The 18,109-nt window shown below is 31.5% G+C and overlaps 2 protein-coding genes across 3 annotated transcripts in view; one reads left to right on the top strand and one right to left on the bottom strand.

Moving 5' to 3' along the window:
* Window positions 1–10,190, bottom strand: part of LOC118738835 (dnaJ homolog subfamily C member 5 homolog) — a 26,644-nt gene extending 16,454 nt beyond the window's left edge. For both annotated transcript variants that reach the window (XM_036469841.1, XM_036469840.1), the window contains exons 1-2: window positions 9,924–10,190; window positions 2,702–2,840 (exon numbers count right to left, since the gene is read on the bottom strand). In XM_036469841.1, the coding sequence (XP_036325734.1) occupies window positions 2,702–2,840; window positions 9,924–9,961 (177 nt within the window). In that variant the 5' untranslated portion in view covers window positions 9,962–10,190. The remainder of the gene's footprint in view (window positions 1–2,701; window positions 2,841–9,923) is intronic.
* Window positions 10,191–10,514: 324 nt separating this feature from the next.
* Window positions 10,515–11,270, top strand: LOC118739856 (H/ACA ribonucleoprotein complex subunit 2-like protein). The gene is made up of 2 exons (XM_036471352.1): window positions 10,515–10,859; window positions 10,951–11,270. The coding sequence occupies exons 1-2, from the start codon at window positions 10,612–10,614 to the stop codon at window positions 11,180–11,182; spliced, it is 480 nt and encodes a 159-aa protein (XP_036327245.1). The 5' UTR covers window positions 10,515–10,611; the 3' UTR covers window positions 11,183–11,270.
* Window positions 11,271–18,109: the final 6,839 nt, after the last annotated feature.

The raw sequence follows: 18,109 nt of genomic DNA on the forward strand, positions 1-18,109 counted from the left end.
TTTTTTTGAGTACACAGTTTTTTAGCCCCTTCAATTTTAGTCTGATAATGTGCAAGTTTCAAGTGGCTAAAATTTACCGTTGATTTTTTAGATTTTTTTCACAAAAGGTGTTGCGGATTTCTTCCATATACAAATAAATTAGACAACAAATTAAAAAAAAGCCACTTAAAATTTGCACATTATCAGACCAATATTGAAGGGACTAAAAAACTGTGTACTCAAAAAAATTCTAACACTTCCGAGAAAAAAGTTTGAAATTTAGGTGAAAGTTTGTTGCACGTTTTCTAAAAGATATTTTTAACTTGGGATTATATGGGGTTTGTCTTGTTTTTATATAATAACTGTTATTTAAACTTGCCACTGCAATTCAGCGCCACAAATTTGATGGATAATAGTTCAAGTGATGTTAATATTGTTTTCTGGAAAACTGACACCGTTTTGTGTCAAGTTGAAGAGCTTTTACAGCGAAAAAAAAAAATTATTTGATATCCATTCAGCGAAATTCAGCAAGGTAAATAGAAGCGTGTTTTACGGAGTTTCACACTTTTGTTTAACTACCAAATTAAGTTTGCAATAACTTCCAATATTTTTTATATAATACGTGTTACTTAAACCTGTAATGGCAATTGAACGCAATTTATTGGTGATGGAAAACTGCCGCTGATTTGTGTATTCTTCAACCTTATACATAGGCGGAAAAAATTAGTTGATATCTATTCAGCCCATTTCAGCAAACTAAGGGGATGCGAATTTTTCGATGTCTTTTTTTTTTGTATAACACGTGTTATTTAAATTTGCAATTTAGCGTAATAAATTTGATGGATTTTAGTTCCAGTGCTGTTCATATTGTTTTTGGATAACTGTCACTGATTTGTTCATTCTTCAACTTTATCAGCGGGAAAAATTATTTGATATTTATTCAGCGCAATTCAGCAAAGTAAGTAACAGCGTATTTTTCGAAATTTCTGTTTTTTGTTTAACTCACAAGTTAAATTTGAAATAAATTCGAATATTTTTGATATAGGATATGTTTCAGTCGCAATTCAGCGCATTTGTATTGCAAGTGTATTGCTTAAAAGTTTCATTCGTTGGCTAAAAATAAAACGCTGAAGCAAGTTTCACGGAATTCTATGTTTATTTAGCGCATTTTAATGTAATGGCTTCCACTCAGCTTGGAATTTTATTTTCACACAACATTTAAAGTGAACAAATTTCTATAGCAGATTAAATTTTATCGGTTTCAATTAAGCGTACTGGGAAAAAATTTGTTCTTAGAACTACTTTTATTTTTAAATTGGGTTTAAAGAAATTTCGTTTTAATTCAGCACATTACAAGTTGAGTATTTTCGACTCACTCCAGAAAAATACTATCTCTAACAAAATAAGATATACACATGACATGCTAGACTATGAAAATCTTCAATTTATTGAAGAGAGAAATTAACACCAATTCAAGTCAACGACTTCAATCCAGAATGGATGAAAACATTTATACAGCACTAATTCAATTTGAAGGTTTCTACTTCCCTATAGAAGAAAACTTTGACGAGTCAATATATAAAATGTTTTAACGTTTATTCAGCGCAATAATTAAACGTCTTTTCGTAAATTTAAGCAAAATTAAGTAACTAGCGAGCCTTTTTGCATAGTTGAGCAATCATTTTATTTTGTAAAAATGATTGAATTGTCAGGAGTTTTTAGCATACTACATTCAGCTAATTCGGCGCGCTGAATTGTCACCAATCATTTTAATTTATAATTTATATATACATACATACATATCTGTAGCTTATGTCGGGAATTTGGTTTTAGTATAATCCATTTATTCTTTAAACGGCAAAGAATTTTTTGATGAGACTTAGTAAAACTTGGTAGTATCGGAACTATTTCTTGCACGTTTATATGCCAAAAGTTCTTCAACAGCTCGGCGCCAGTGAGTCCTTCGCAATCGTATGCTGCGAATGCTGCATGAATTGACCATTTTGGACATTGATTCAGCTAATTCAGCGCGCTGAATGGTATTTTTTGACTAGTTTGATGGGTTTAGTTTAGCAAACAGTTCAATTCATAATTTGAATATATACATATCGTCGTTTAAAGTACAAAACCACGTATCGTCGTTCTGCTAAACCGCGTAACTGACATTTTTTGCCAAAAATTGGAATTTCTCACACAAGCTCTTGCCTCAATCCTTATCCATTCGTCCTGAAATATACTAGCCAGAACCATTTTGAAATACGAATATTTTTACTCTAAAAAATAATTTATGCAACCTCACATACGCGGTTTTGCATTTTGTTTGTTGATACGCGCTTTTGTACTTTAAGCGACAATATATACATGTATGCTATATTTATCTAATTCAGCGAGTTGTATTTTTTTAATGACTCCATGCCATTTTAAACAAAGAAAGATGCGCTGAATTGGAGGTTTTTGAAATTCAGCTGGTAAAAAAAATCGTTACTGTTTGGGTGGACTTTTTAATCATTCAGAAAGTAAAGTTTCGTATGCCGATCTCGAGTGAAGTCTTTATACAAAAACAAAAAAAAGGTTTTAAAAACGACCTTCTAGCTGGTTAAATATTTTTCCTACAAGTTTTTATAATGTTTCACCTGTGTGTAATCAAATCTTGCAATAAATTTTTAACTAACTTCCTGATGAGCTAGAGTTAAACTTAACCTCATATTTTTGCTGAACTTACCTTATCGGCGGCTTCGGTGTTATTTGGATTTTTATCTGGATGGTATTTCAGTGCTAATTTTCTGTAAGTCTTCTTAATGTCATCAGCCGTGGCTGTTTTAGGAAGTCCTAATATTTGATAAAGCGAATCGCCGGATGTACTGAAAATAAAAACATACATGGATAAAATCATATTAAAAAATTATATAAATTCATGAAAATATAATCACAAAAAACAACAATAAAAATAAGGCTCAAGGGAATCGCATTTATAATAAATTGAGTTAAATGGAATGGTATCCAATTAACGAGGAAAAGGAAATATTTGCACAAAATATGCATATTTTTAAACGACCAACCAACTACGATTTATTTAAAAAAGCAATTATGCAAATACAAACAAATATGTACATATTTGCAAACATTCTTCCACATGTGTTGTGGTTCTCAACAGAATAGCAGGGCCGGTGTGTACTTGACTTCCAGCATAACTTTTCTGCTTACAAAAAGCATAAACAAAAAGAAAAGCGCATGAATGTACATATACATACATATGTGCTTATAATTGCAGACACATGTAAACATGGATCAAAATACAATACAGAGTAAACAAAGCGAAAATATACAGAACTGCAATAAAAAAAATCATGTAAGAGGAAAATCCTTACAAAAAAATGTTTTCTATAAGCAACAACAGAGCAACAGCTCTCATGGTAAACATGATGATGCGGCAGCTGTGGGCCATGAAGTCGTTTAACCGCAAAAGCCGCAAAAATGCCAAACGAGTGGTGAGACGTACTGGCGTTAGTGCTTGAGCATGCTAACTTGATAGACTGTGCTTAATATAAATAGTTCTGTCAATAGAGAATCTTTCAGTCTCATAAAATATGCATTCGATTTGGAATAAAGTTCAAACGTTTTTATATTATGTCTAATTTTTATTATGTTTTCGTTTTAGTAAATTAATTTACTCCGAAAAAAGTGACGAAAGCCGCATTCCCAACGCTTATCAGCGTTAAGCATTTGATATATTGCCTAATTATAGCGTAAAAAGACGCAGTGAGCACATAAACTCACACTCACTCTATGGGCTGCCCAGAAAATTAGTAAAAAAAAAACATCCAACAAAAATAAATAAATTAGTCAAGAACGTAAACCTACCGGTACGTAAACCCGAGTCAGCTGACACGATCTGTCTTACCAAAGCGCCATGCAAATGAAAACTGAACACCGCAGAATTTTTCTGTAGTTGTAGCCCGTAGCGCAGAAATATGCGGAATTTAGATTTTTCCGTGTCAGCTGATTTCTCCTTCTTTAGATAGTTGCCACTTCGTCAGTTTTACAGATGGTAAAAAAGATATAAGTTCCTATTCAATATATGTTTAAAATATTTGAAATTTACTATTGAATAAGGTTTTTGTTGAAAACTAAGTAGTTTATATTTAGCTAAAATCTATTATAGCACGAAAAATTGTAGTTGAAAGGGTAAGTTTATGAAAAGGCATTGATGAGTGGCAACAGTGTAGTAAGCAACACTGAGGGCTCCAGTAATCGACAAAATTCTGCGTATACAGACTGCGTTTATGTATACGTTCTGCGTTCTCGACTAATTTCAGCTTAAAGCGCCTCAAGGCGAGGAAAGTTAGCTACAGTCGCATACGTACACATACACATTCTACATATGTACTTAACTTAGGGCCGTTTTCTCATGTAACCTTTAATTTAAAGCTCTCTTTATATTATATTTAAATTATATAGGTAGGTCTAAAGTAAAGAATTTCCAGCCGTCATCGATTCGTCACTTCGAGGCTTGCTATATTTGGGTGCACCTAATTAAGTTCGTTCGTTTCGCCACTCGCTAACTGTTGGCGAATCGATGACGGCGACTTTTATCGGTTTTTGACGTACATATGTATGTAAGTTTCTTGGTTGTAAACCGCTTTAAAACCGATAATAAAATGATTTACTTTAGACACAACCATAAATTTTAATGTAAGCTTTAAATCTAAAGGAAACTTTAAAGTTAAAGGTTACTTAAGAAAACAGCCCTTATGAGTAATGGTACATTTGTACCAATTAAAAAAAATGATTCCGGCTAATTGTTCAGTCACACGAAAATTTAAATGGAAATTCTATGGACAAATGTAAAACACTGTTTGTCAAGATTGGGACAAAGCCCAATATTTTTCATCACACGGTTAGGCTACCAGTTTAGACCAAACTTCGGGTGCCTAATTGACTGAATCTGCCTTAATTGCTTCCTATCTGAGCTGTTTGAAGGTTTGGCGACCTCTTCTTTCAGTTCCAATTTCAATACTTTCATTTAAACGGCCCTGAATTTACATATAAGCTGATTTTTAAAATTGCAACTTAAATTTCAAAACAGAACTCGAGAGGCTAATATTCAGTGAATGTACATCTAGGCTCAATAAAAGCTATGAAAAAACAACGATCACAGATCGTGCTGCAAAATAATCATGGACGCTAGTTTCTTTTCTCCCAAGTGGGTTAATAGATATTTCACGTTCACTGTATATATATGTATTTAGTCAAATAGGCAAAAGTGAAGTCTGCGATGAGTCACTTTCGCGTAGAGACAGCAAGCCTGCAAGCCTGCAATGTTTTGGAATTTGTTGCATACAAAAATACATAAATTAAATGGAAAAAGGCAAATATGCTTAAAGGAAAGAACAGCCGACAACGTGCTTGAATGTAAGAGTATTTTAATAAAATAAAACAAAAGTAGACTTGAATGTATACATATACTAGCAAAGGAAAATGCACTGCGACTAATAAATGCATTGTACTGCGCGCAGTTACAAAAAATGCAGGTTGCTGCAGAATAATTGTAATGACAGCGACAGCAGCAGCGACTTCTGTAAAAGCAGCAAAACAATCGTAATTTCTAATTTTCTTCTCTTCTTTCTTTGGCAGTCACAAGCGCTAAAGCATCGTAGCCCTTGGTGACGGCATTGATGATAATGGCCGCACTGGCACCGCCCTCTTTTTGCAGCCCTCGTAATCTCCTCTAACCCAAGATCTTATTATAGCATTGACACTGAAACTACGGGCGCGGTTGGTGTGTGGTATGTGCGATGAGAGTAGTAGCAATAAGAGGAAACGGAATGCGAAAAGAGTACATTCCAGCGGCAGCGGCAGCGGATGTGTGGCATTTGCGATTTCGCCTGTTTGTATTCTATTTGAGTTAAATTTCCCAACGTCTTTGACCTAGGACAAGCGACTTGAGAAGTTTTTTTTTTCTCAATTAGCTGTTGAATACTGCAGCCTTTAAAAGTGTGGATAGTTAATATTATCACCATAGCAACAATGTTAAAAATAAACACCTTCAAAGTGCCTTCATTCATCGTACTTAACAGGTGGAAACTCTACCTCTTGTGCCCAGTTTCATTTATTGCTCTTTAGGGTCTGCATATCAACCCTTCAATGCCTATGGGGAGCAATAAATGATACACTTGTACAAAAATGTACATTCTTATACATAGTATATGCGTGCATTATACTAATCGCACTTTATCAAAGGTCGCATGACTATGGGGATTTTGAGTTGAAAAGTGCTGCTCAAGGCCATGGACAAGCCACTTTGGACAAGTGCATATGTACATACAACACATATGCATGACGTTTAAAAAATATATGTATTTTTCAATGTGTTAAGGAGAAATAAGCAGAAAATAAATGCCGTTTAGTAATGAACAATATTATAATTTGCAACAAATATTAGACTAGTCAAAGTACATACACACAATATTACATTAATGTGCGCTTTTTTACCATAAACGGGGTGACTAGTTGGATAGGTAGGCCATAAGTAGGGTGGTGCTTGAGGAATAGTTATTGAACTATGTATTTATGTGGCATTTGCACGGCTTTCGTGCAAATTGTTGCGAGCACTGATAAGCGATAAGACAACACAATACTGCAATTGTTTAGACGCTAATCTAAACTTGTAGTTTAGTATTTTTACAAATACCAAAACGCCGATAGCGTAGACACGAATATCGACAGAAAAGTAGTAATAAAATCAGTACAAATATGTAAGAAAATTAGAGCTAATGATGACATACCGTATTATGCCAATTTTTTGTAGTAACAAAGACTTACAATAATACAACTAGTGAACCCGCATTGCGTCAAAACGCCGACATTTAATTAAATTTTTTAAACAGGAGAAACCCTATTCAAAAACCTCTAAAAATATACCTAATGTGTAATGTAAACCATATGTCAGTGATGAGAGGTCACGCATGGTGTCGGTTTGCATTTCATCAAATTTCAAATCTCCCTGTACCGCTAAAAAGGTTCTAACTTAAAAAAATAAAACCTGTACACATCTATGTAGAATCCCATTTCTTTAATTTGACCTCTCATTTTGGAAATTCGAAATAACGGTGAAGATGTGCTGATCTTAAAAAAAAATATATGGCAACTCTAATTCAAAATATTATCAGCCTATAGTTTTCTTAAAACTCTTTCGTTTGACACTAATATTTCGATATTTCATTTATGTATCTCTTGTATAAGTAAAACAAATTCGACTTTTCAAACAGGTGGCAACCCCTTTCAAAGCATTTTCAAACCAAAATCTTTCGCCGAGTATTGTTACACATATTTCAATTAACTGATGAATTTAGTTGAATTTAATTTTTTTTAAGCACATAGCAACTCGCCTAAATACAGTTTAGAAATAAATTATTTTCAAACCCATTTCGATTGATATCAATCTTTTCTAATCCATCCAACTTATTAAATAATTTGAGCTTACCATTTAATTTATTAAATAATTTGAGCTTAATTTTTTCAATTTCTTTTGATAACCATATTTTAAAATTTCCTGTAACTTATGTATAATTAAACGAAATACCGCTTTCAAAATAGGCGGCAACCCTCTTAAAAATTATTTTCGAACTAAAATTTCTTTAAATATTTTTCGTCTGACATTGTTACAAATATTTCATGTAATTGATGAATTAAGTGGAAATTTTATTTTTAACCACTTGGCAGTCCTCCTACATATAGTTCTTAAATAAAGGATTTTAACGCCATTTCCATTAATAACCATCGGTTATTAATTCATTAAATTATTAAATAATTTTAGTTTAGTCCTTTAAACTGGGGCAACTTTGAAACACATCAAAAATATTCTAAATTGTCAAAACTAAGTATTTCTTGAAGCTCTTTTATCTGACATCCATCATTAATATTTCATATAAAAAATAATTCAATTAGACTTCTCAAATAGGTGGCATCCCTATTCAAAATATTTTCAAACTACTACCTTCTTAAACCTCTTTTGTATGACACCCATATGGCGATACCTTATTCACTTACCAAATTCCTTTAATTAAAATTGAATTACATTTTTTTAACATGCGGCAGCCCTCCTATACGTAGTTAAGTTTTAGAGCATTTTCAAAACCATTTCGATTGATACCCATATTTAATAATTAATTTAACTTTTCAATCAATTTGAGCTTAATTTCTTAACAGGTGGTAACTTTTTTCGAAAAAATAAAACCTTCTTGAATATCCACATCCTAAGCCCTTTAATTACGTACCTCACTTTTGAAAATCGAACGGACGCTGCGGATCTGAAGGCATTGATTAGTAAATAACTTGAGTTTAATTATTTAACAGGTGGCATCTCTTTTCGAAAAAATAAATCCAGTTTGCACATCTACAGGCCAAGCGCTTTAATTTGACACCCCATTTTTGCAAATCGAACGAACAGTGCAGATCCTTTATGCTGTACAAAAAATGCCTTCGCGTATTATATATGTATGTGTTCGTATGGAAAAGTAGCTTATATCGGAAGGCTGACTTTAGTATAATGCGCCATTCTTTTATTCTTTAAACGACAAAAAATTTTTTAATGAGACTTAATAAGAATATTGACTTGCTAGTACCGGAACTATTTCTTGCACGTTTATTTGCCAAAAGTTCTTCAACGGCTCAGCGCCAGTGAGTCATTCGCAATCGTATGCTTCGAATGCCGATTTATACTAAAGCCAACCTTTCGACATAAGCTACTTTTCCATACGAACACAGATATATAGATAGGTGCAAAACATTGTCTCTTACATTGGGGCGAATGAATAAAAATTAAGCAATAGCTTTTTCTGAAACTTTAAGACCCTTTACCTACTTAAATTTATTTTTATTGAATCAAGAAAAGGTTTGAAATTTTAAGAAAAACCAATTGCTTAGTTTTTATTCATGCGGTCCATTAAATCAATTTGAAATTAATCGAAATATGTAATTACTTGTGACAAAGTTTAAAACTAAATTATAAATTTAAAATAGTTTACAAAGTTGCGTCTTCAGGTCTCACGTTTGCTGAAAAAAATTATTAGTTAGCGAGTAGCTGTTATCAACTATAAAAGGGAAATAGTAATTAGTACATACTTATAAAAATTAATTGCTTTGGCACGTCATGCATTTCTCACCCTACATTACTATTTTTACAAATGCCAAGGTTGTGCCCAATGATATGCTCGTGCCACGCCATCCGCTATCCATAATAACTATTAGCCTATTCTCATTTTTTCACCTTTTTTTTGATTCGATACAATTTCGTACACTTTTCCAACAATGCCCTCCTAAAGTAACGCAAACTTCGCATAGTAATTCCAGCGCAGTTTTTGTTGTTGTTGTTATGGAAAGGCATCCTACGGAATTTGTTACTTTTCCCTAATTTGCTCAGATTTTTTTTTGGTTACAAGAACCGCCTACCCACCCGATTAACGACCACCCATTAAAGACCCACTTGGCTAGTCAGTCAGCGCCAGATTGTCAGCAGTGAGCTTCTGCCAACAAACGCTTTGAACTGCACACTCGCATGGAAAATCAATTAACGTCAGCGTCGACGACGACGTCGATATCTCAAGAAAGTTCGCTACTTCAGCTCTGCTCTCTGTCGCATTGCATTTCGGTTGCCGCTCTTTTTCGCCATTTCTTCTATGCTGGCGTCGCTGCGGCAGCAAATGGCAGCTGCAATTTTAAGGCATATTTCTTTGGAAATTCTCCTTCATTTTTGCGTTACTACCGCGTTGTCAGAAGTTTGCAGCTGCTAGGGCGTCACCGCCCATTATAATATACATATATATCTTATTTTTGACAAAAAATACGTTTTTTTTTTTCCAAAACACGTTCGTTCTTATAAAAATTTCTCAGCTGCAGTCGCTGTCGCTGCTGCCTTTGCTGCTACTTCCTATTTCTCTACTTACGACAATTTTCTTTTCTCTCCCATGCCACCAGTACTCATTTTGTTCTGTCGTTAGTTTTTTCTTGCGCTTGCTAAAACTTTAATTGTACAATTATTAAACAATTTGTTTTGTTTAATATTTATAGCACGTTTTATTGCAATACACTTTTTCGGTATAACAATGGTACTCGCGAATTTTCGATTTGAATTCCCCCGATTCTTTTATATATTTTCTGCACTTATTGCTGGCTGCGAGTGATTCTACTTTTGTCGTTCGCCTGCGCCCTGCTTTGACAAGATTGTAAAGAGTAACCAGACCGAAGGTTCTTGAAGAAAATAGGGAAAGGTGTTGCCGTACGAAAAGGGTCTATGTCCTTTTTTTGAGCAAAATATAAGGGCTTAAGTTTCCATTTCAAAAAGAACGTTGAAAAACATGCAAACGCCTCAGCTCAGCCTTTTAAAAGCGTTTTGAAAAAGTTAGCGCTGCTTAAGAAATAAATTTAGACAAATTTCAAAATCCAACAAAACAAAATTTTACTGCGCAACCTGCCGATCAACTTACTTTGACGGCGTTGTTATTAAAAATACCGGCGTTCAAACATGTCACCACAACTGTCAAGTGTCACATTTTTCACGTGTGTACAGCTGCATGAAGCATTTTTACAAGTTTTTTGGGTTTTTGGTAGTTTCGTCTTATTTTAATTTAAATCATGGGAAAAATCAAGACAGAACCTATCGAGCAAGACACTTCCGTTGTATCTGTAGCGAATGTAACAGTCAAAGAAGAGGACTCTTATGATGACAAACTAAAGTATGTGAACAGCATTGCACAGCCAATGGCCTCGAAGAAAATGTCCAAAAAGTGCTATAAACTTATTAAGAAGGCGATGAAACATAAAACTTACCTGCGTAATGGTCTTAAGGATGTGCAGGCTCGTCTACGCAAAGGCGAAACTGGGTAAGTGGGATGCTCAACACTGATTTCGTTCGGAATCCTTATAGCATAACGAAAACTTTCCTAATACATAATTCAAATCATCCACTTTTAGCATTTGCATCTTCGCTGGTGACGTTACACCCATTGATATTATGTGCCACTTGCCGGCTGTTTGCGAAGAGAAGGGCATACCGTACGCCTACACACCAAGTCGTGCTGATTTAGGTGCCGCTATGGGTGTCAAACGTGGCACAGTGGCGTTATTGGTGCGCGAACATCAAGATTATCAAGATTTGTTCGATGAATTGAAACACGACATGGCCGGCTTGGGTGTGCCAGTTTGAGAACTATTTAGCAGTTTTATGTCTACTTTAGCTTAAGAGATTTCCTAGTTTAAATAAAATAATAAATTGTACAAAAAAAAACGGTATATGAATCTGTTTCATTTTCATCAAGGAAAGCGTAATTTTGATAGCATCCTGAGGCCCTTTGGACTGGGATATATGAAAACACGCTTTATTTTTGGTTGTCCCTGTGGGATCTTTTTTATTTGCAAATTTGCAGTTTTTTCCTTTTGCTTAATTTTTGTTATAATTATATTCTTTTACTAAAATTACAGAAATCCATATAAATAGTATTTTGTAGCTATTCTTAATTTTTAAATACATTATTTATGTAGATATTTCGTAATGTTATAATTAATTGTGTTTTTGTTCAATATTTTCATTGTTTTATATACTAATTTCTTCCTTGTTCTAACACTTTTACATGTACACTTTGCTGGTATATTTACTGTTATTTTATGCCTTTATTAATATATGCAATAGCGGTTTACTTTTTACTTACTAGACATACATTTTATATAGCATTTTTTGTTGAAAGGTCCGCATTCCAAAGCATTTTTTTGTTTTTGTTTAAGGATTTATCGAAATTGTCGCTGTATACTCTACAGCAGCTCTTGTTTATTAAAGTTATAATTATGAGAAGGTAAAAATATATGTATTACAATATAATCATTTATCGAAATTCAAGATCAGAAGATGGAAATATCCATTTTCTGACTGTGAAATTATTGAAAAGTTCGATTCGAGATAAAATAGAAAGAAACAAAAGGTTAAAATATTGAATTTACCAAAATTAACCAATATTTTTTTAAATATCAATTTCTTACAGAACAACTTCTTCCAAAGGGATTTTCCGTAAACACAAAGACATTTTTTTGAAAATCATGGTTTCAAGAAAAAGGAATCATACAAAATTAAAGAAAGTTTTTATAGTTATTTTCTATGAAAAAACCTTTAAAAATTATTTTAGTTTTTGTTTTGTTGAGTCACGATTTCAGAATTGCGATAATTGTGATAATTCTAATACCTTTAAAGATTATGAAGTGTTGAAAATTGACGGAAACTTTTAATTTAATACATTAAAGAATACTCATTTAGTGGGCACGTATTTGAAAAATCTAGTTTTCGTGAATATCTGATCTGCTATTTTATTAAAACGTTTTTATATGTATAAAAAAATCAATTCATATTGATAAACTTTTTCAATATTGTTTTCAAAAACATTTTCAGATGCTCGAAAAATTTTAATTTTTTTAATTTTAGGCATTCGAGTTTTTTTAATAAGTATTTTTCCCCATTTTGTAATTTTTTTTTAATCATTTACAAAACAAAAAAAAAATGAACTAGAGATCCTTAACTTGGCAAAATAGTAAGTAATGGTCTCAGGGCTTTTTTTAGTTTTTGTTTTCAATGATTTAAACATTTTTGATGTAATTTTTCTTGCATAGAATCCAATTTAAATATATGTACATATATTCTTCAAAAAAAAGTTTAATTTGAATTTTAAAATTGTATATGTATTTTTCAGTTATTTTTTTTCTAATCGAAAGCTATCATAAAAACATTTAAAATGTTTACTTTTTGACAAGAAAAATTCGCTGAAAAATAAATTTTTCTTTGATAAGTGGTTAGGAAAATATTTAAAATTTTTTTGATGTTTCCAATTAAAAACAAAACTCTGAAATATTTTTTACTTGGCTCTCATTGAAGAAGTAGGAGTTTATATCTCGAATGAAAGTTTCCTTTTTTTAAATCTGAAAGTTTGAAACCTTTTTGATTTTTTGTTCTAGCATTCTTAATTTTTTATTTATATATTTACATATATAGAACATAGTTGCAAACAAAATGTATTCAACAAAGTGTGGTTGAATTTGACATTGTTCTCCGAAGAGCCATCCTATGAAGTCAAATTGAAAATTTTTTTTATGAATTTTGAGTCGCTTGCTTATATTTTTTGGAATAATAGGACCTTAAAAGGGAGCCTATCTGAGTTGTCAATCACACCTTATTTAATACGCCTTGGTTGCAAATGCAGCTTTCATTAAAACACTTAAAACATTCCGACAAGAAAAATTCATTTCATTTCATTTCATGAGAAACCTTTTTGAATTTTTAAGGTTCTGGAACTTTTCCTAAAAGTGATGAGGTATGGAAAATATTTTTAATTCTAATTGTTTATGCATTTTCTAATCTTTGAGAAACTGTCTTTGAAAAGCTAAATGAGTTGATATTTCATATGAAAACTAAAATTTTTTCCCCGAATAATAGAAGTCCTCGAATTTTTTACAATAATCCTCTTAAAAAGTGTTTCATTTTCTTCAGAAACAATGTTTTGGAACAAATAAAATAGTTTTTGATTGTTAATGCTTCTTACAGGGCCGTATTATGATGTATTCTGGAACGAATTTCTGTCATCCCCTATCAGTTTTGGGTTGGAAGCAAGACGGTTTCGGCGTTGTATCTTCTGTATAGTAATTTTTCCTTCAGAAGGATTTTTCCCCAAACCAAAATTTACAAGGGAATGAAAAAATCATAATTGCAACCCGGCTGCGGCTACCTATTCAATTCAAGGTATTGCATTTTTGTTTACTTTTTGGAAAGGTTTTTAAAAAATTCCAAGCGCACATCTGTAAAATACGACAAAATACTTTTAATTTTCCACTGAAATAAAATGCTTAAAAAATTAATAAATAAATTGCTTAAAAAACACTTTCTAAAATAGTTTGAAAAAATGTTATAAAAAATTGTATGAGTCCAACAGCAGAAATATTTTGATAGTCATTAAAAGCATGCCAAAATAGAATTAATGAATTTCTTTAAAAATTACATTAGAATTTTTAAATGTAGTTTTTTTTTATCAATAAAAACGCAAGCTATTCCAATATTCGTTTTCTAACATTAAAAAAAAAATCAGTTCCAAATTTGCTAATGTAATTCTTTAATAAGTGAAAATCCACGCAACATACGTACATAAGTTTAAAAAAATTAATATTGCATTTTTTATTTGAATTGAGTTGTTTGCTAAAACCCATCCTTAATGTAATTTAGCATGGGAACAAGAGTACGCAAACATTTTTTTGCTATTATTATTTTGTTTTGCCTAAAATCCCCTTCCCTTGTGTCCAGTACTCAGCACTCTTCGCTTGACGACCGCTTTTTACTTTGAATATTCGTTTTTTTTTTATTATTTCCACGTTTTTTTACTAGTTCTAGTTTTAGTTCTTTAATCGTTTACTTTAAGCAAATGACAATAATAAGTTTAAAAATCTTTAATTTAATTAGTTTTCTTTAATTTTGCTTCTAATAATAATAATGATAGTAAGAGTTATACTTTTTTACAATTAATCATTAATTAATTAATTGATAATGTAAGAAATGTAATAAGGAGCGCATTTAATATAAGAAGAGTAATTATAAAAAATAAGAAATCATATTTTTTATGAGTGTTACATAAATTTAATTAATAATGCATGTGCTGGCGTACATATACATATATACGTAATATTTATAATAATTAAAGTGTTTGTTTTTATTTATATATGCCTGTGCATGTTCCGTATGTATGGGTGTGTGTCGGTGTGTGGTTTATCGATTAAAAAAGAAACAGCGGCCAGCAAGGCGTTTCTATTGAAATTCGCTGCACAATTAATAAAAGAAATTAGTAATTAATATTACATTTATAATTAAATATTTATATAGAACATAGTTGCAAATGTAATTAACATTTCATTTAAATATATGTTTATTTTTTTGTTCATATGCACACTAGCATACCGACATATTTTAATCGCTTTCTTTTTTATTTTTATTTATTTATTATATTTTCAGTAACTAGTCGCTAAAATCTTTTTCCTTTAATTCAAGTTAAACAATAATTTGCATAGCAATTTTAAATTTTTTTGTTTGTTTTTTTTCTGTTATATTTCATTATAATCTTTTACGCAATTAATGCTTACACTCTTTTTCTTTTTTATGTTTGTTGAAAACGTTTATGAAAATTTATGCTACACTTATGCGTAATCAATTATGTATGTATGTATAAATTTTACAGCAGTTCTCCGTTTTCGTTTTACCTTTGTTTTTTTTTTTTGCGTTTTTGTTTTTGCTTTCCTATTTAAGTGTCAAATTTATATTTGTTTTTGCAGTTTTTTTCTGTTTTACTTTTTCTTTTGTTTTACGTTTTTTTGTTTTTAGTAATTTTTGTTTTTGTTCTAGTTTTTCTTTTTAAAACTACTTATTTTCTTTCTTTTTTTATTCAAGTGACGACACGTTAAAAACTTACATTTATAAAAAATGTCTTCACGTAAAACGTAAATATTTTCTTTTTTTGTTAAATTTAGTTATGCGTAAATATGTATGTATGTATGTATTTGAAATATGTAGTATATTTATATCTGCGCTTATGTATTAAATTTTAAATTTTACATTACACACTTAGCATTGGTAAATTTTAATTATTCTATTATGTAAGTTTCGGTTTAGTTATGCCATATTTGAAATTGTTCGCACTACAGCTAAGAAATTTCGACCCCCTCCGGTGTTTACTACTTTTTACATATTTTTTTAATTTTTATTTTTTTCCTCAAATAATTTTTATATCATATACATGTTTTTTTTTTTGTATTGTAATATTCTGAATTGTTACTTGCAAATAAATATTAAACTATTATAATTTTAAATTAGAAATTAAATACAAATATCTTCTTTTTTTGTAATTTTTATTCTCAATAAGGATTTTGCAATTTTTTTTTTTACTTAATTAGTGTTTGCGCCTGTCGCGTTGAAACGTAATTGTAGGCAAGGCAGGCGAAAAGCTAGGGTCGCTGACGGTTCTTCCGTCACCGGAACGGCACAGGCGAGCAAAGATAAAACCACTGAATAGGTTTTCCAACAATCCTTGTAAATTTGTTTTTTCATGTTTTCACAACAAGAACAAGCGCTAAAGCGGCAAACGGGTGGAGTGTGAAAAAGGAAACGCTCACTAATTCTTACAGCTGACCAAGTGTTTGAGTTTACAAGGTTAATTTTGAGTTTTTTCCTTAGAGCAAGAGCGGCGGACGAAAATGAAATCTTTGAGCAGGCAGTATACACAAAGATTATAAATGACACTTCAGCGAAAAAAATAAAAAATAAAAAAATTATTAAAAAGTCGAAATTATAATAAACAAAATAAATAATTTTTGAAAGTAAATGCAGCTTTGGGTGGTTGAGTGCCAAATTGCAGTCACTGTTTCGAGTCACTGTATCCGAATAGAACTGAGTTTGGCCTTCTTCGCCATGCGAAGAGTTTGGTTTTGTTTTCTTCCATTCTCACAACCTCAAAAAACCCACAACAAATAGTACAGATAGCAGATAAATTTTTTGGTAAGAGGAAAAATTGGAAACAAAATCTGCAAGGATTAGCCATTTTCCTTTCAACGAACAAAAAAATTGGTTTTTGAGGGGTTGCGTAATTGATGGAAATATAGCACAGCTAGAAAAAAATTGAATGAAAGTAGGCAATCCTTATCGGCTTTGGGTCGGGGAGTCTGAATTTGAAGTTCGAATTCAATTCTGCTATATACAGTGGTGGAAAAATAAATAGGGACGTGGCATTTGAACAAATTTTGCCTATTTTTCTTTTGATTATATATTTAATACTTAATATCTATTATGTTTTTTTTTATAAAAGTATAGCTCATTATCTAACAAAAAACCATATTGTGCGAAAACTTATTAATCAGGGCTTTTTTTGCGTGCGCGTTTTTATAGTCCAATAAAGTACAAGTTTGAAGTTGCTAAAAGATCGCGTTGATTTTGATAATAGTTTTTTCTGAGTGTATGACGTATTTTTTCCATATAAAAAATAATTTCGAATATACTTTGTATGGAGGAAAATGCGTTAAAAAATTGTCAAATATCAACGCGATTTTCTAGCAATTTCAAACTTGCACTGTGTTATACTAGAATGGCCTAAAAAACTGCATACTAAAAATATTCTGAAAAATTTTATTAGAGTTGAAAATTTAGATGCAACCTTGCAGAAATTTTATAATTTTTTCAAAAAGATTGAAATATGAATTTATATGGTTTTGATAGGTAATGAGCTATAACATTATGAAACAAATAATAAATTTTAAATCAAAAGAAAATTAGCCAAACTGGCTACCCTATTTATTTTTCCACCACTGTAAATGTTTAATTTTACCATCAGATTTTGATGCATCGACACGAAACTGACAAGAATTGACAATAGTTTTTTTCGACGGCCAAACATTTTGTTTTGTAGAGCTACGTACTTGAACTATTCTTATAGGATTTCGCCAATTTTCATAGATTTTAGATCGCTAACGTCAAATCTAACTTCGAAATAGAAAAATTGTTATTGCCTTTTCTTTATAATCTTAAAAAATGCGCTATATTTGCCGAATTTGACGCTTTTCTAGATTAGAAATAAAACACAAAACCACTTTTGTTTTCTGACTTTAGACTCTGATTCAGCGATTTAAAATTTGTATAGATTATCTGGTCCCGTAAATTAATAAAACAAAAAATCATTACAACCTTTTTATGCAAAATTTTGAATATAAAAAAATTATCCGAGTTCGATAACAAAAATGATTGAATACGTATTGTGAAATCCTGCTTTGCCTGCTGTTATCTGAGATGGTATGTTTTGGACTAACTAAAATAAAAAAAAAACTTTATTTGCAACAGGCGTTTCGATTATGTGCTGAATTCGAATAGTGGAAAACTGGCGCGCCCCACGAATTTTGTGCTAGTAGAAGGAACTCACAACACATTCAACTATTTATTGACTTCCCAGCAGCAGCAAATTTCTTTCTACTTCTCCCGCAACAACTAGCGTTCAAAGCGCTGCCAACTTTTCTCTTCTATTGCGCGCGCGATCCCACCTCCACTTAAAAACTTGCAAGCCTGTTTTTACTC

Source organism: Rhagoletis pomonella, unplaced genomic scaffold (assembly GCF_013731165.1).
Source record: "Rhagoletis pomonella isolate Grant_MI unplaced genomic scaffold, Rhpom_1.0 Rhpom_scaffold_00005, whole genome shotgun sequence".
In the NCBI taxonomy this organism is placed as follows: domain Eukaryota; kingdom Metazoa; phylum Arthropoda; class Insecta; order Diptera; family Tephritidae; genus Rhagoletis; species Rhagoletis pomonella.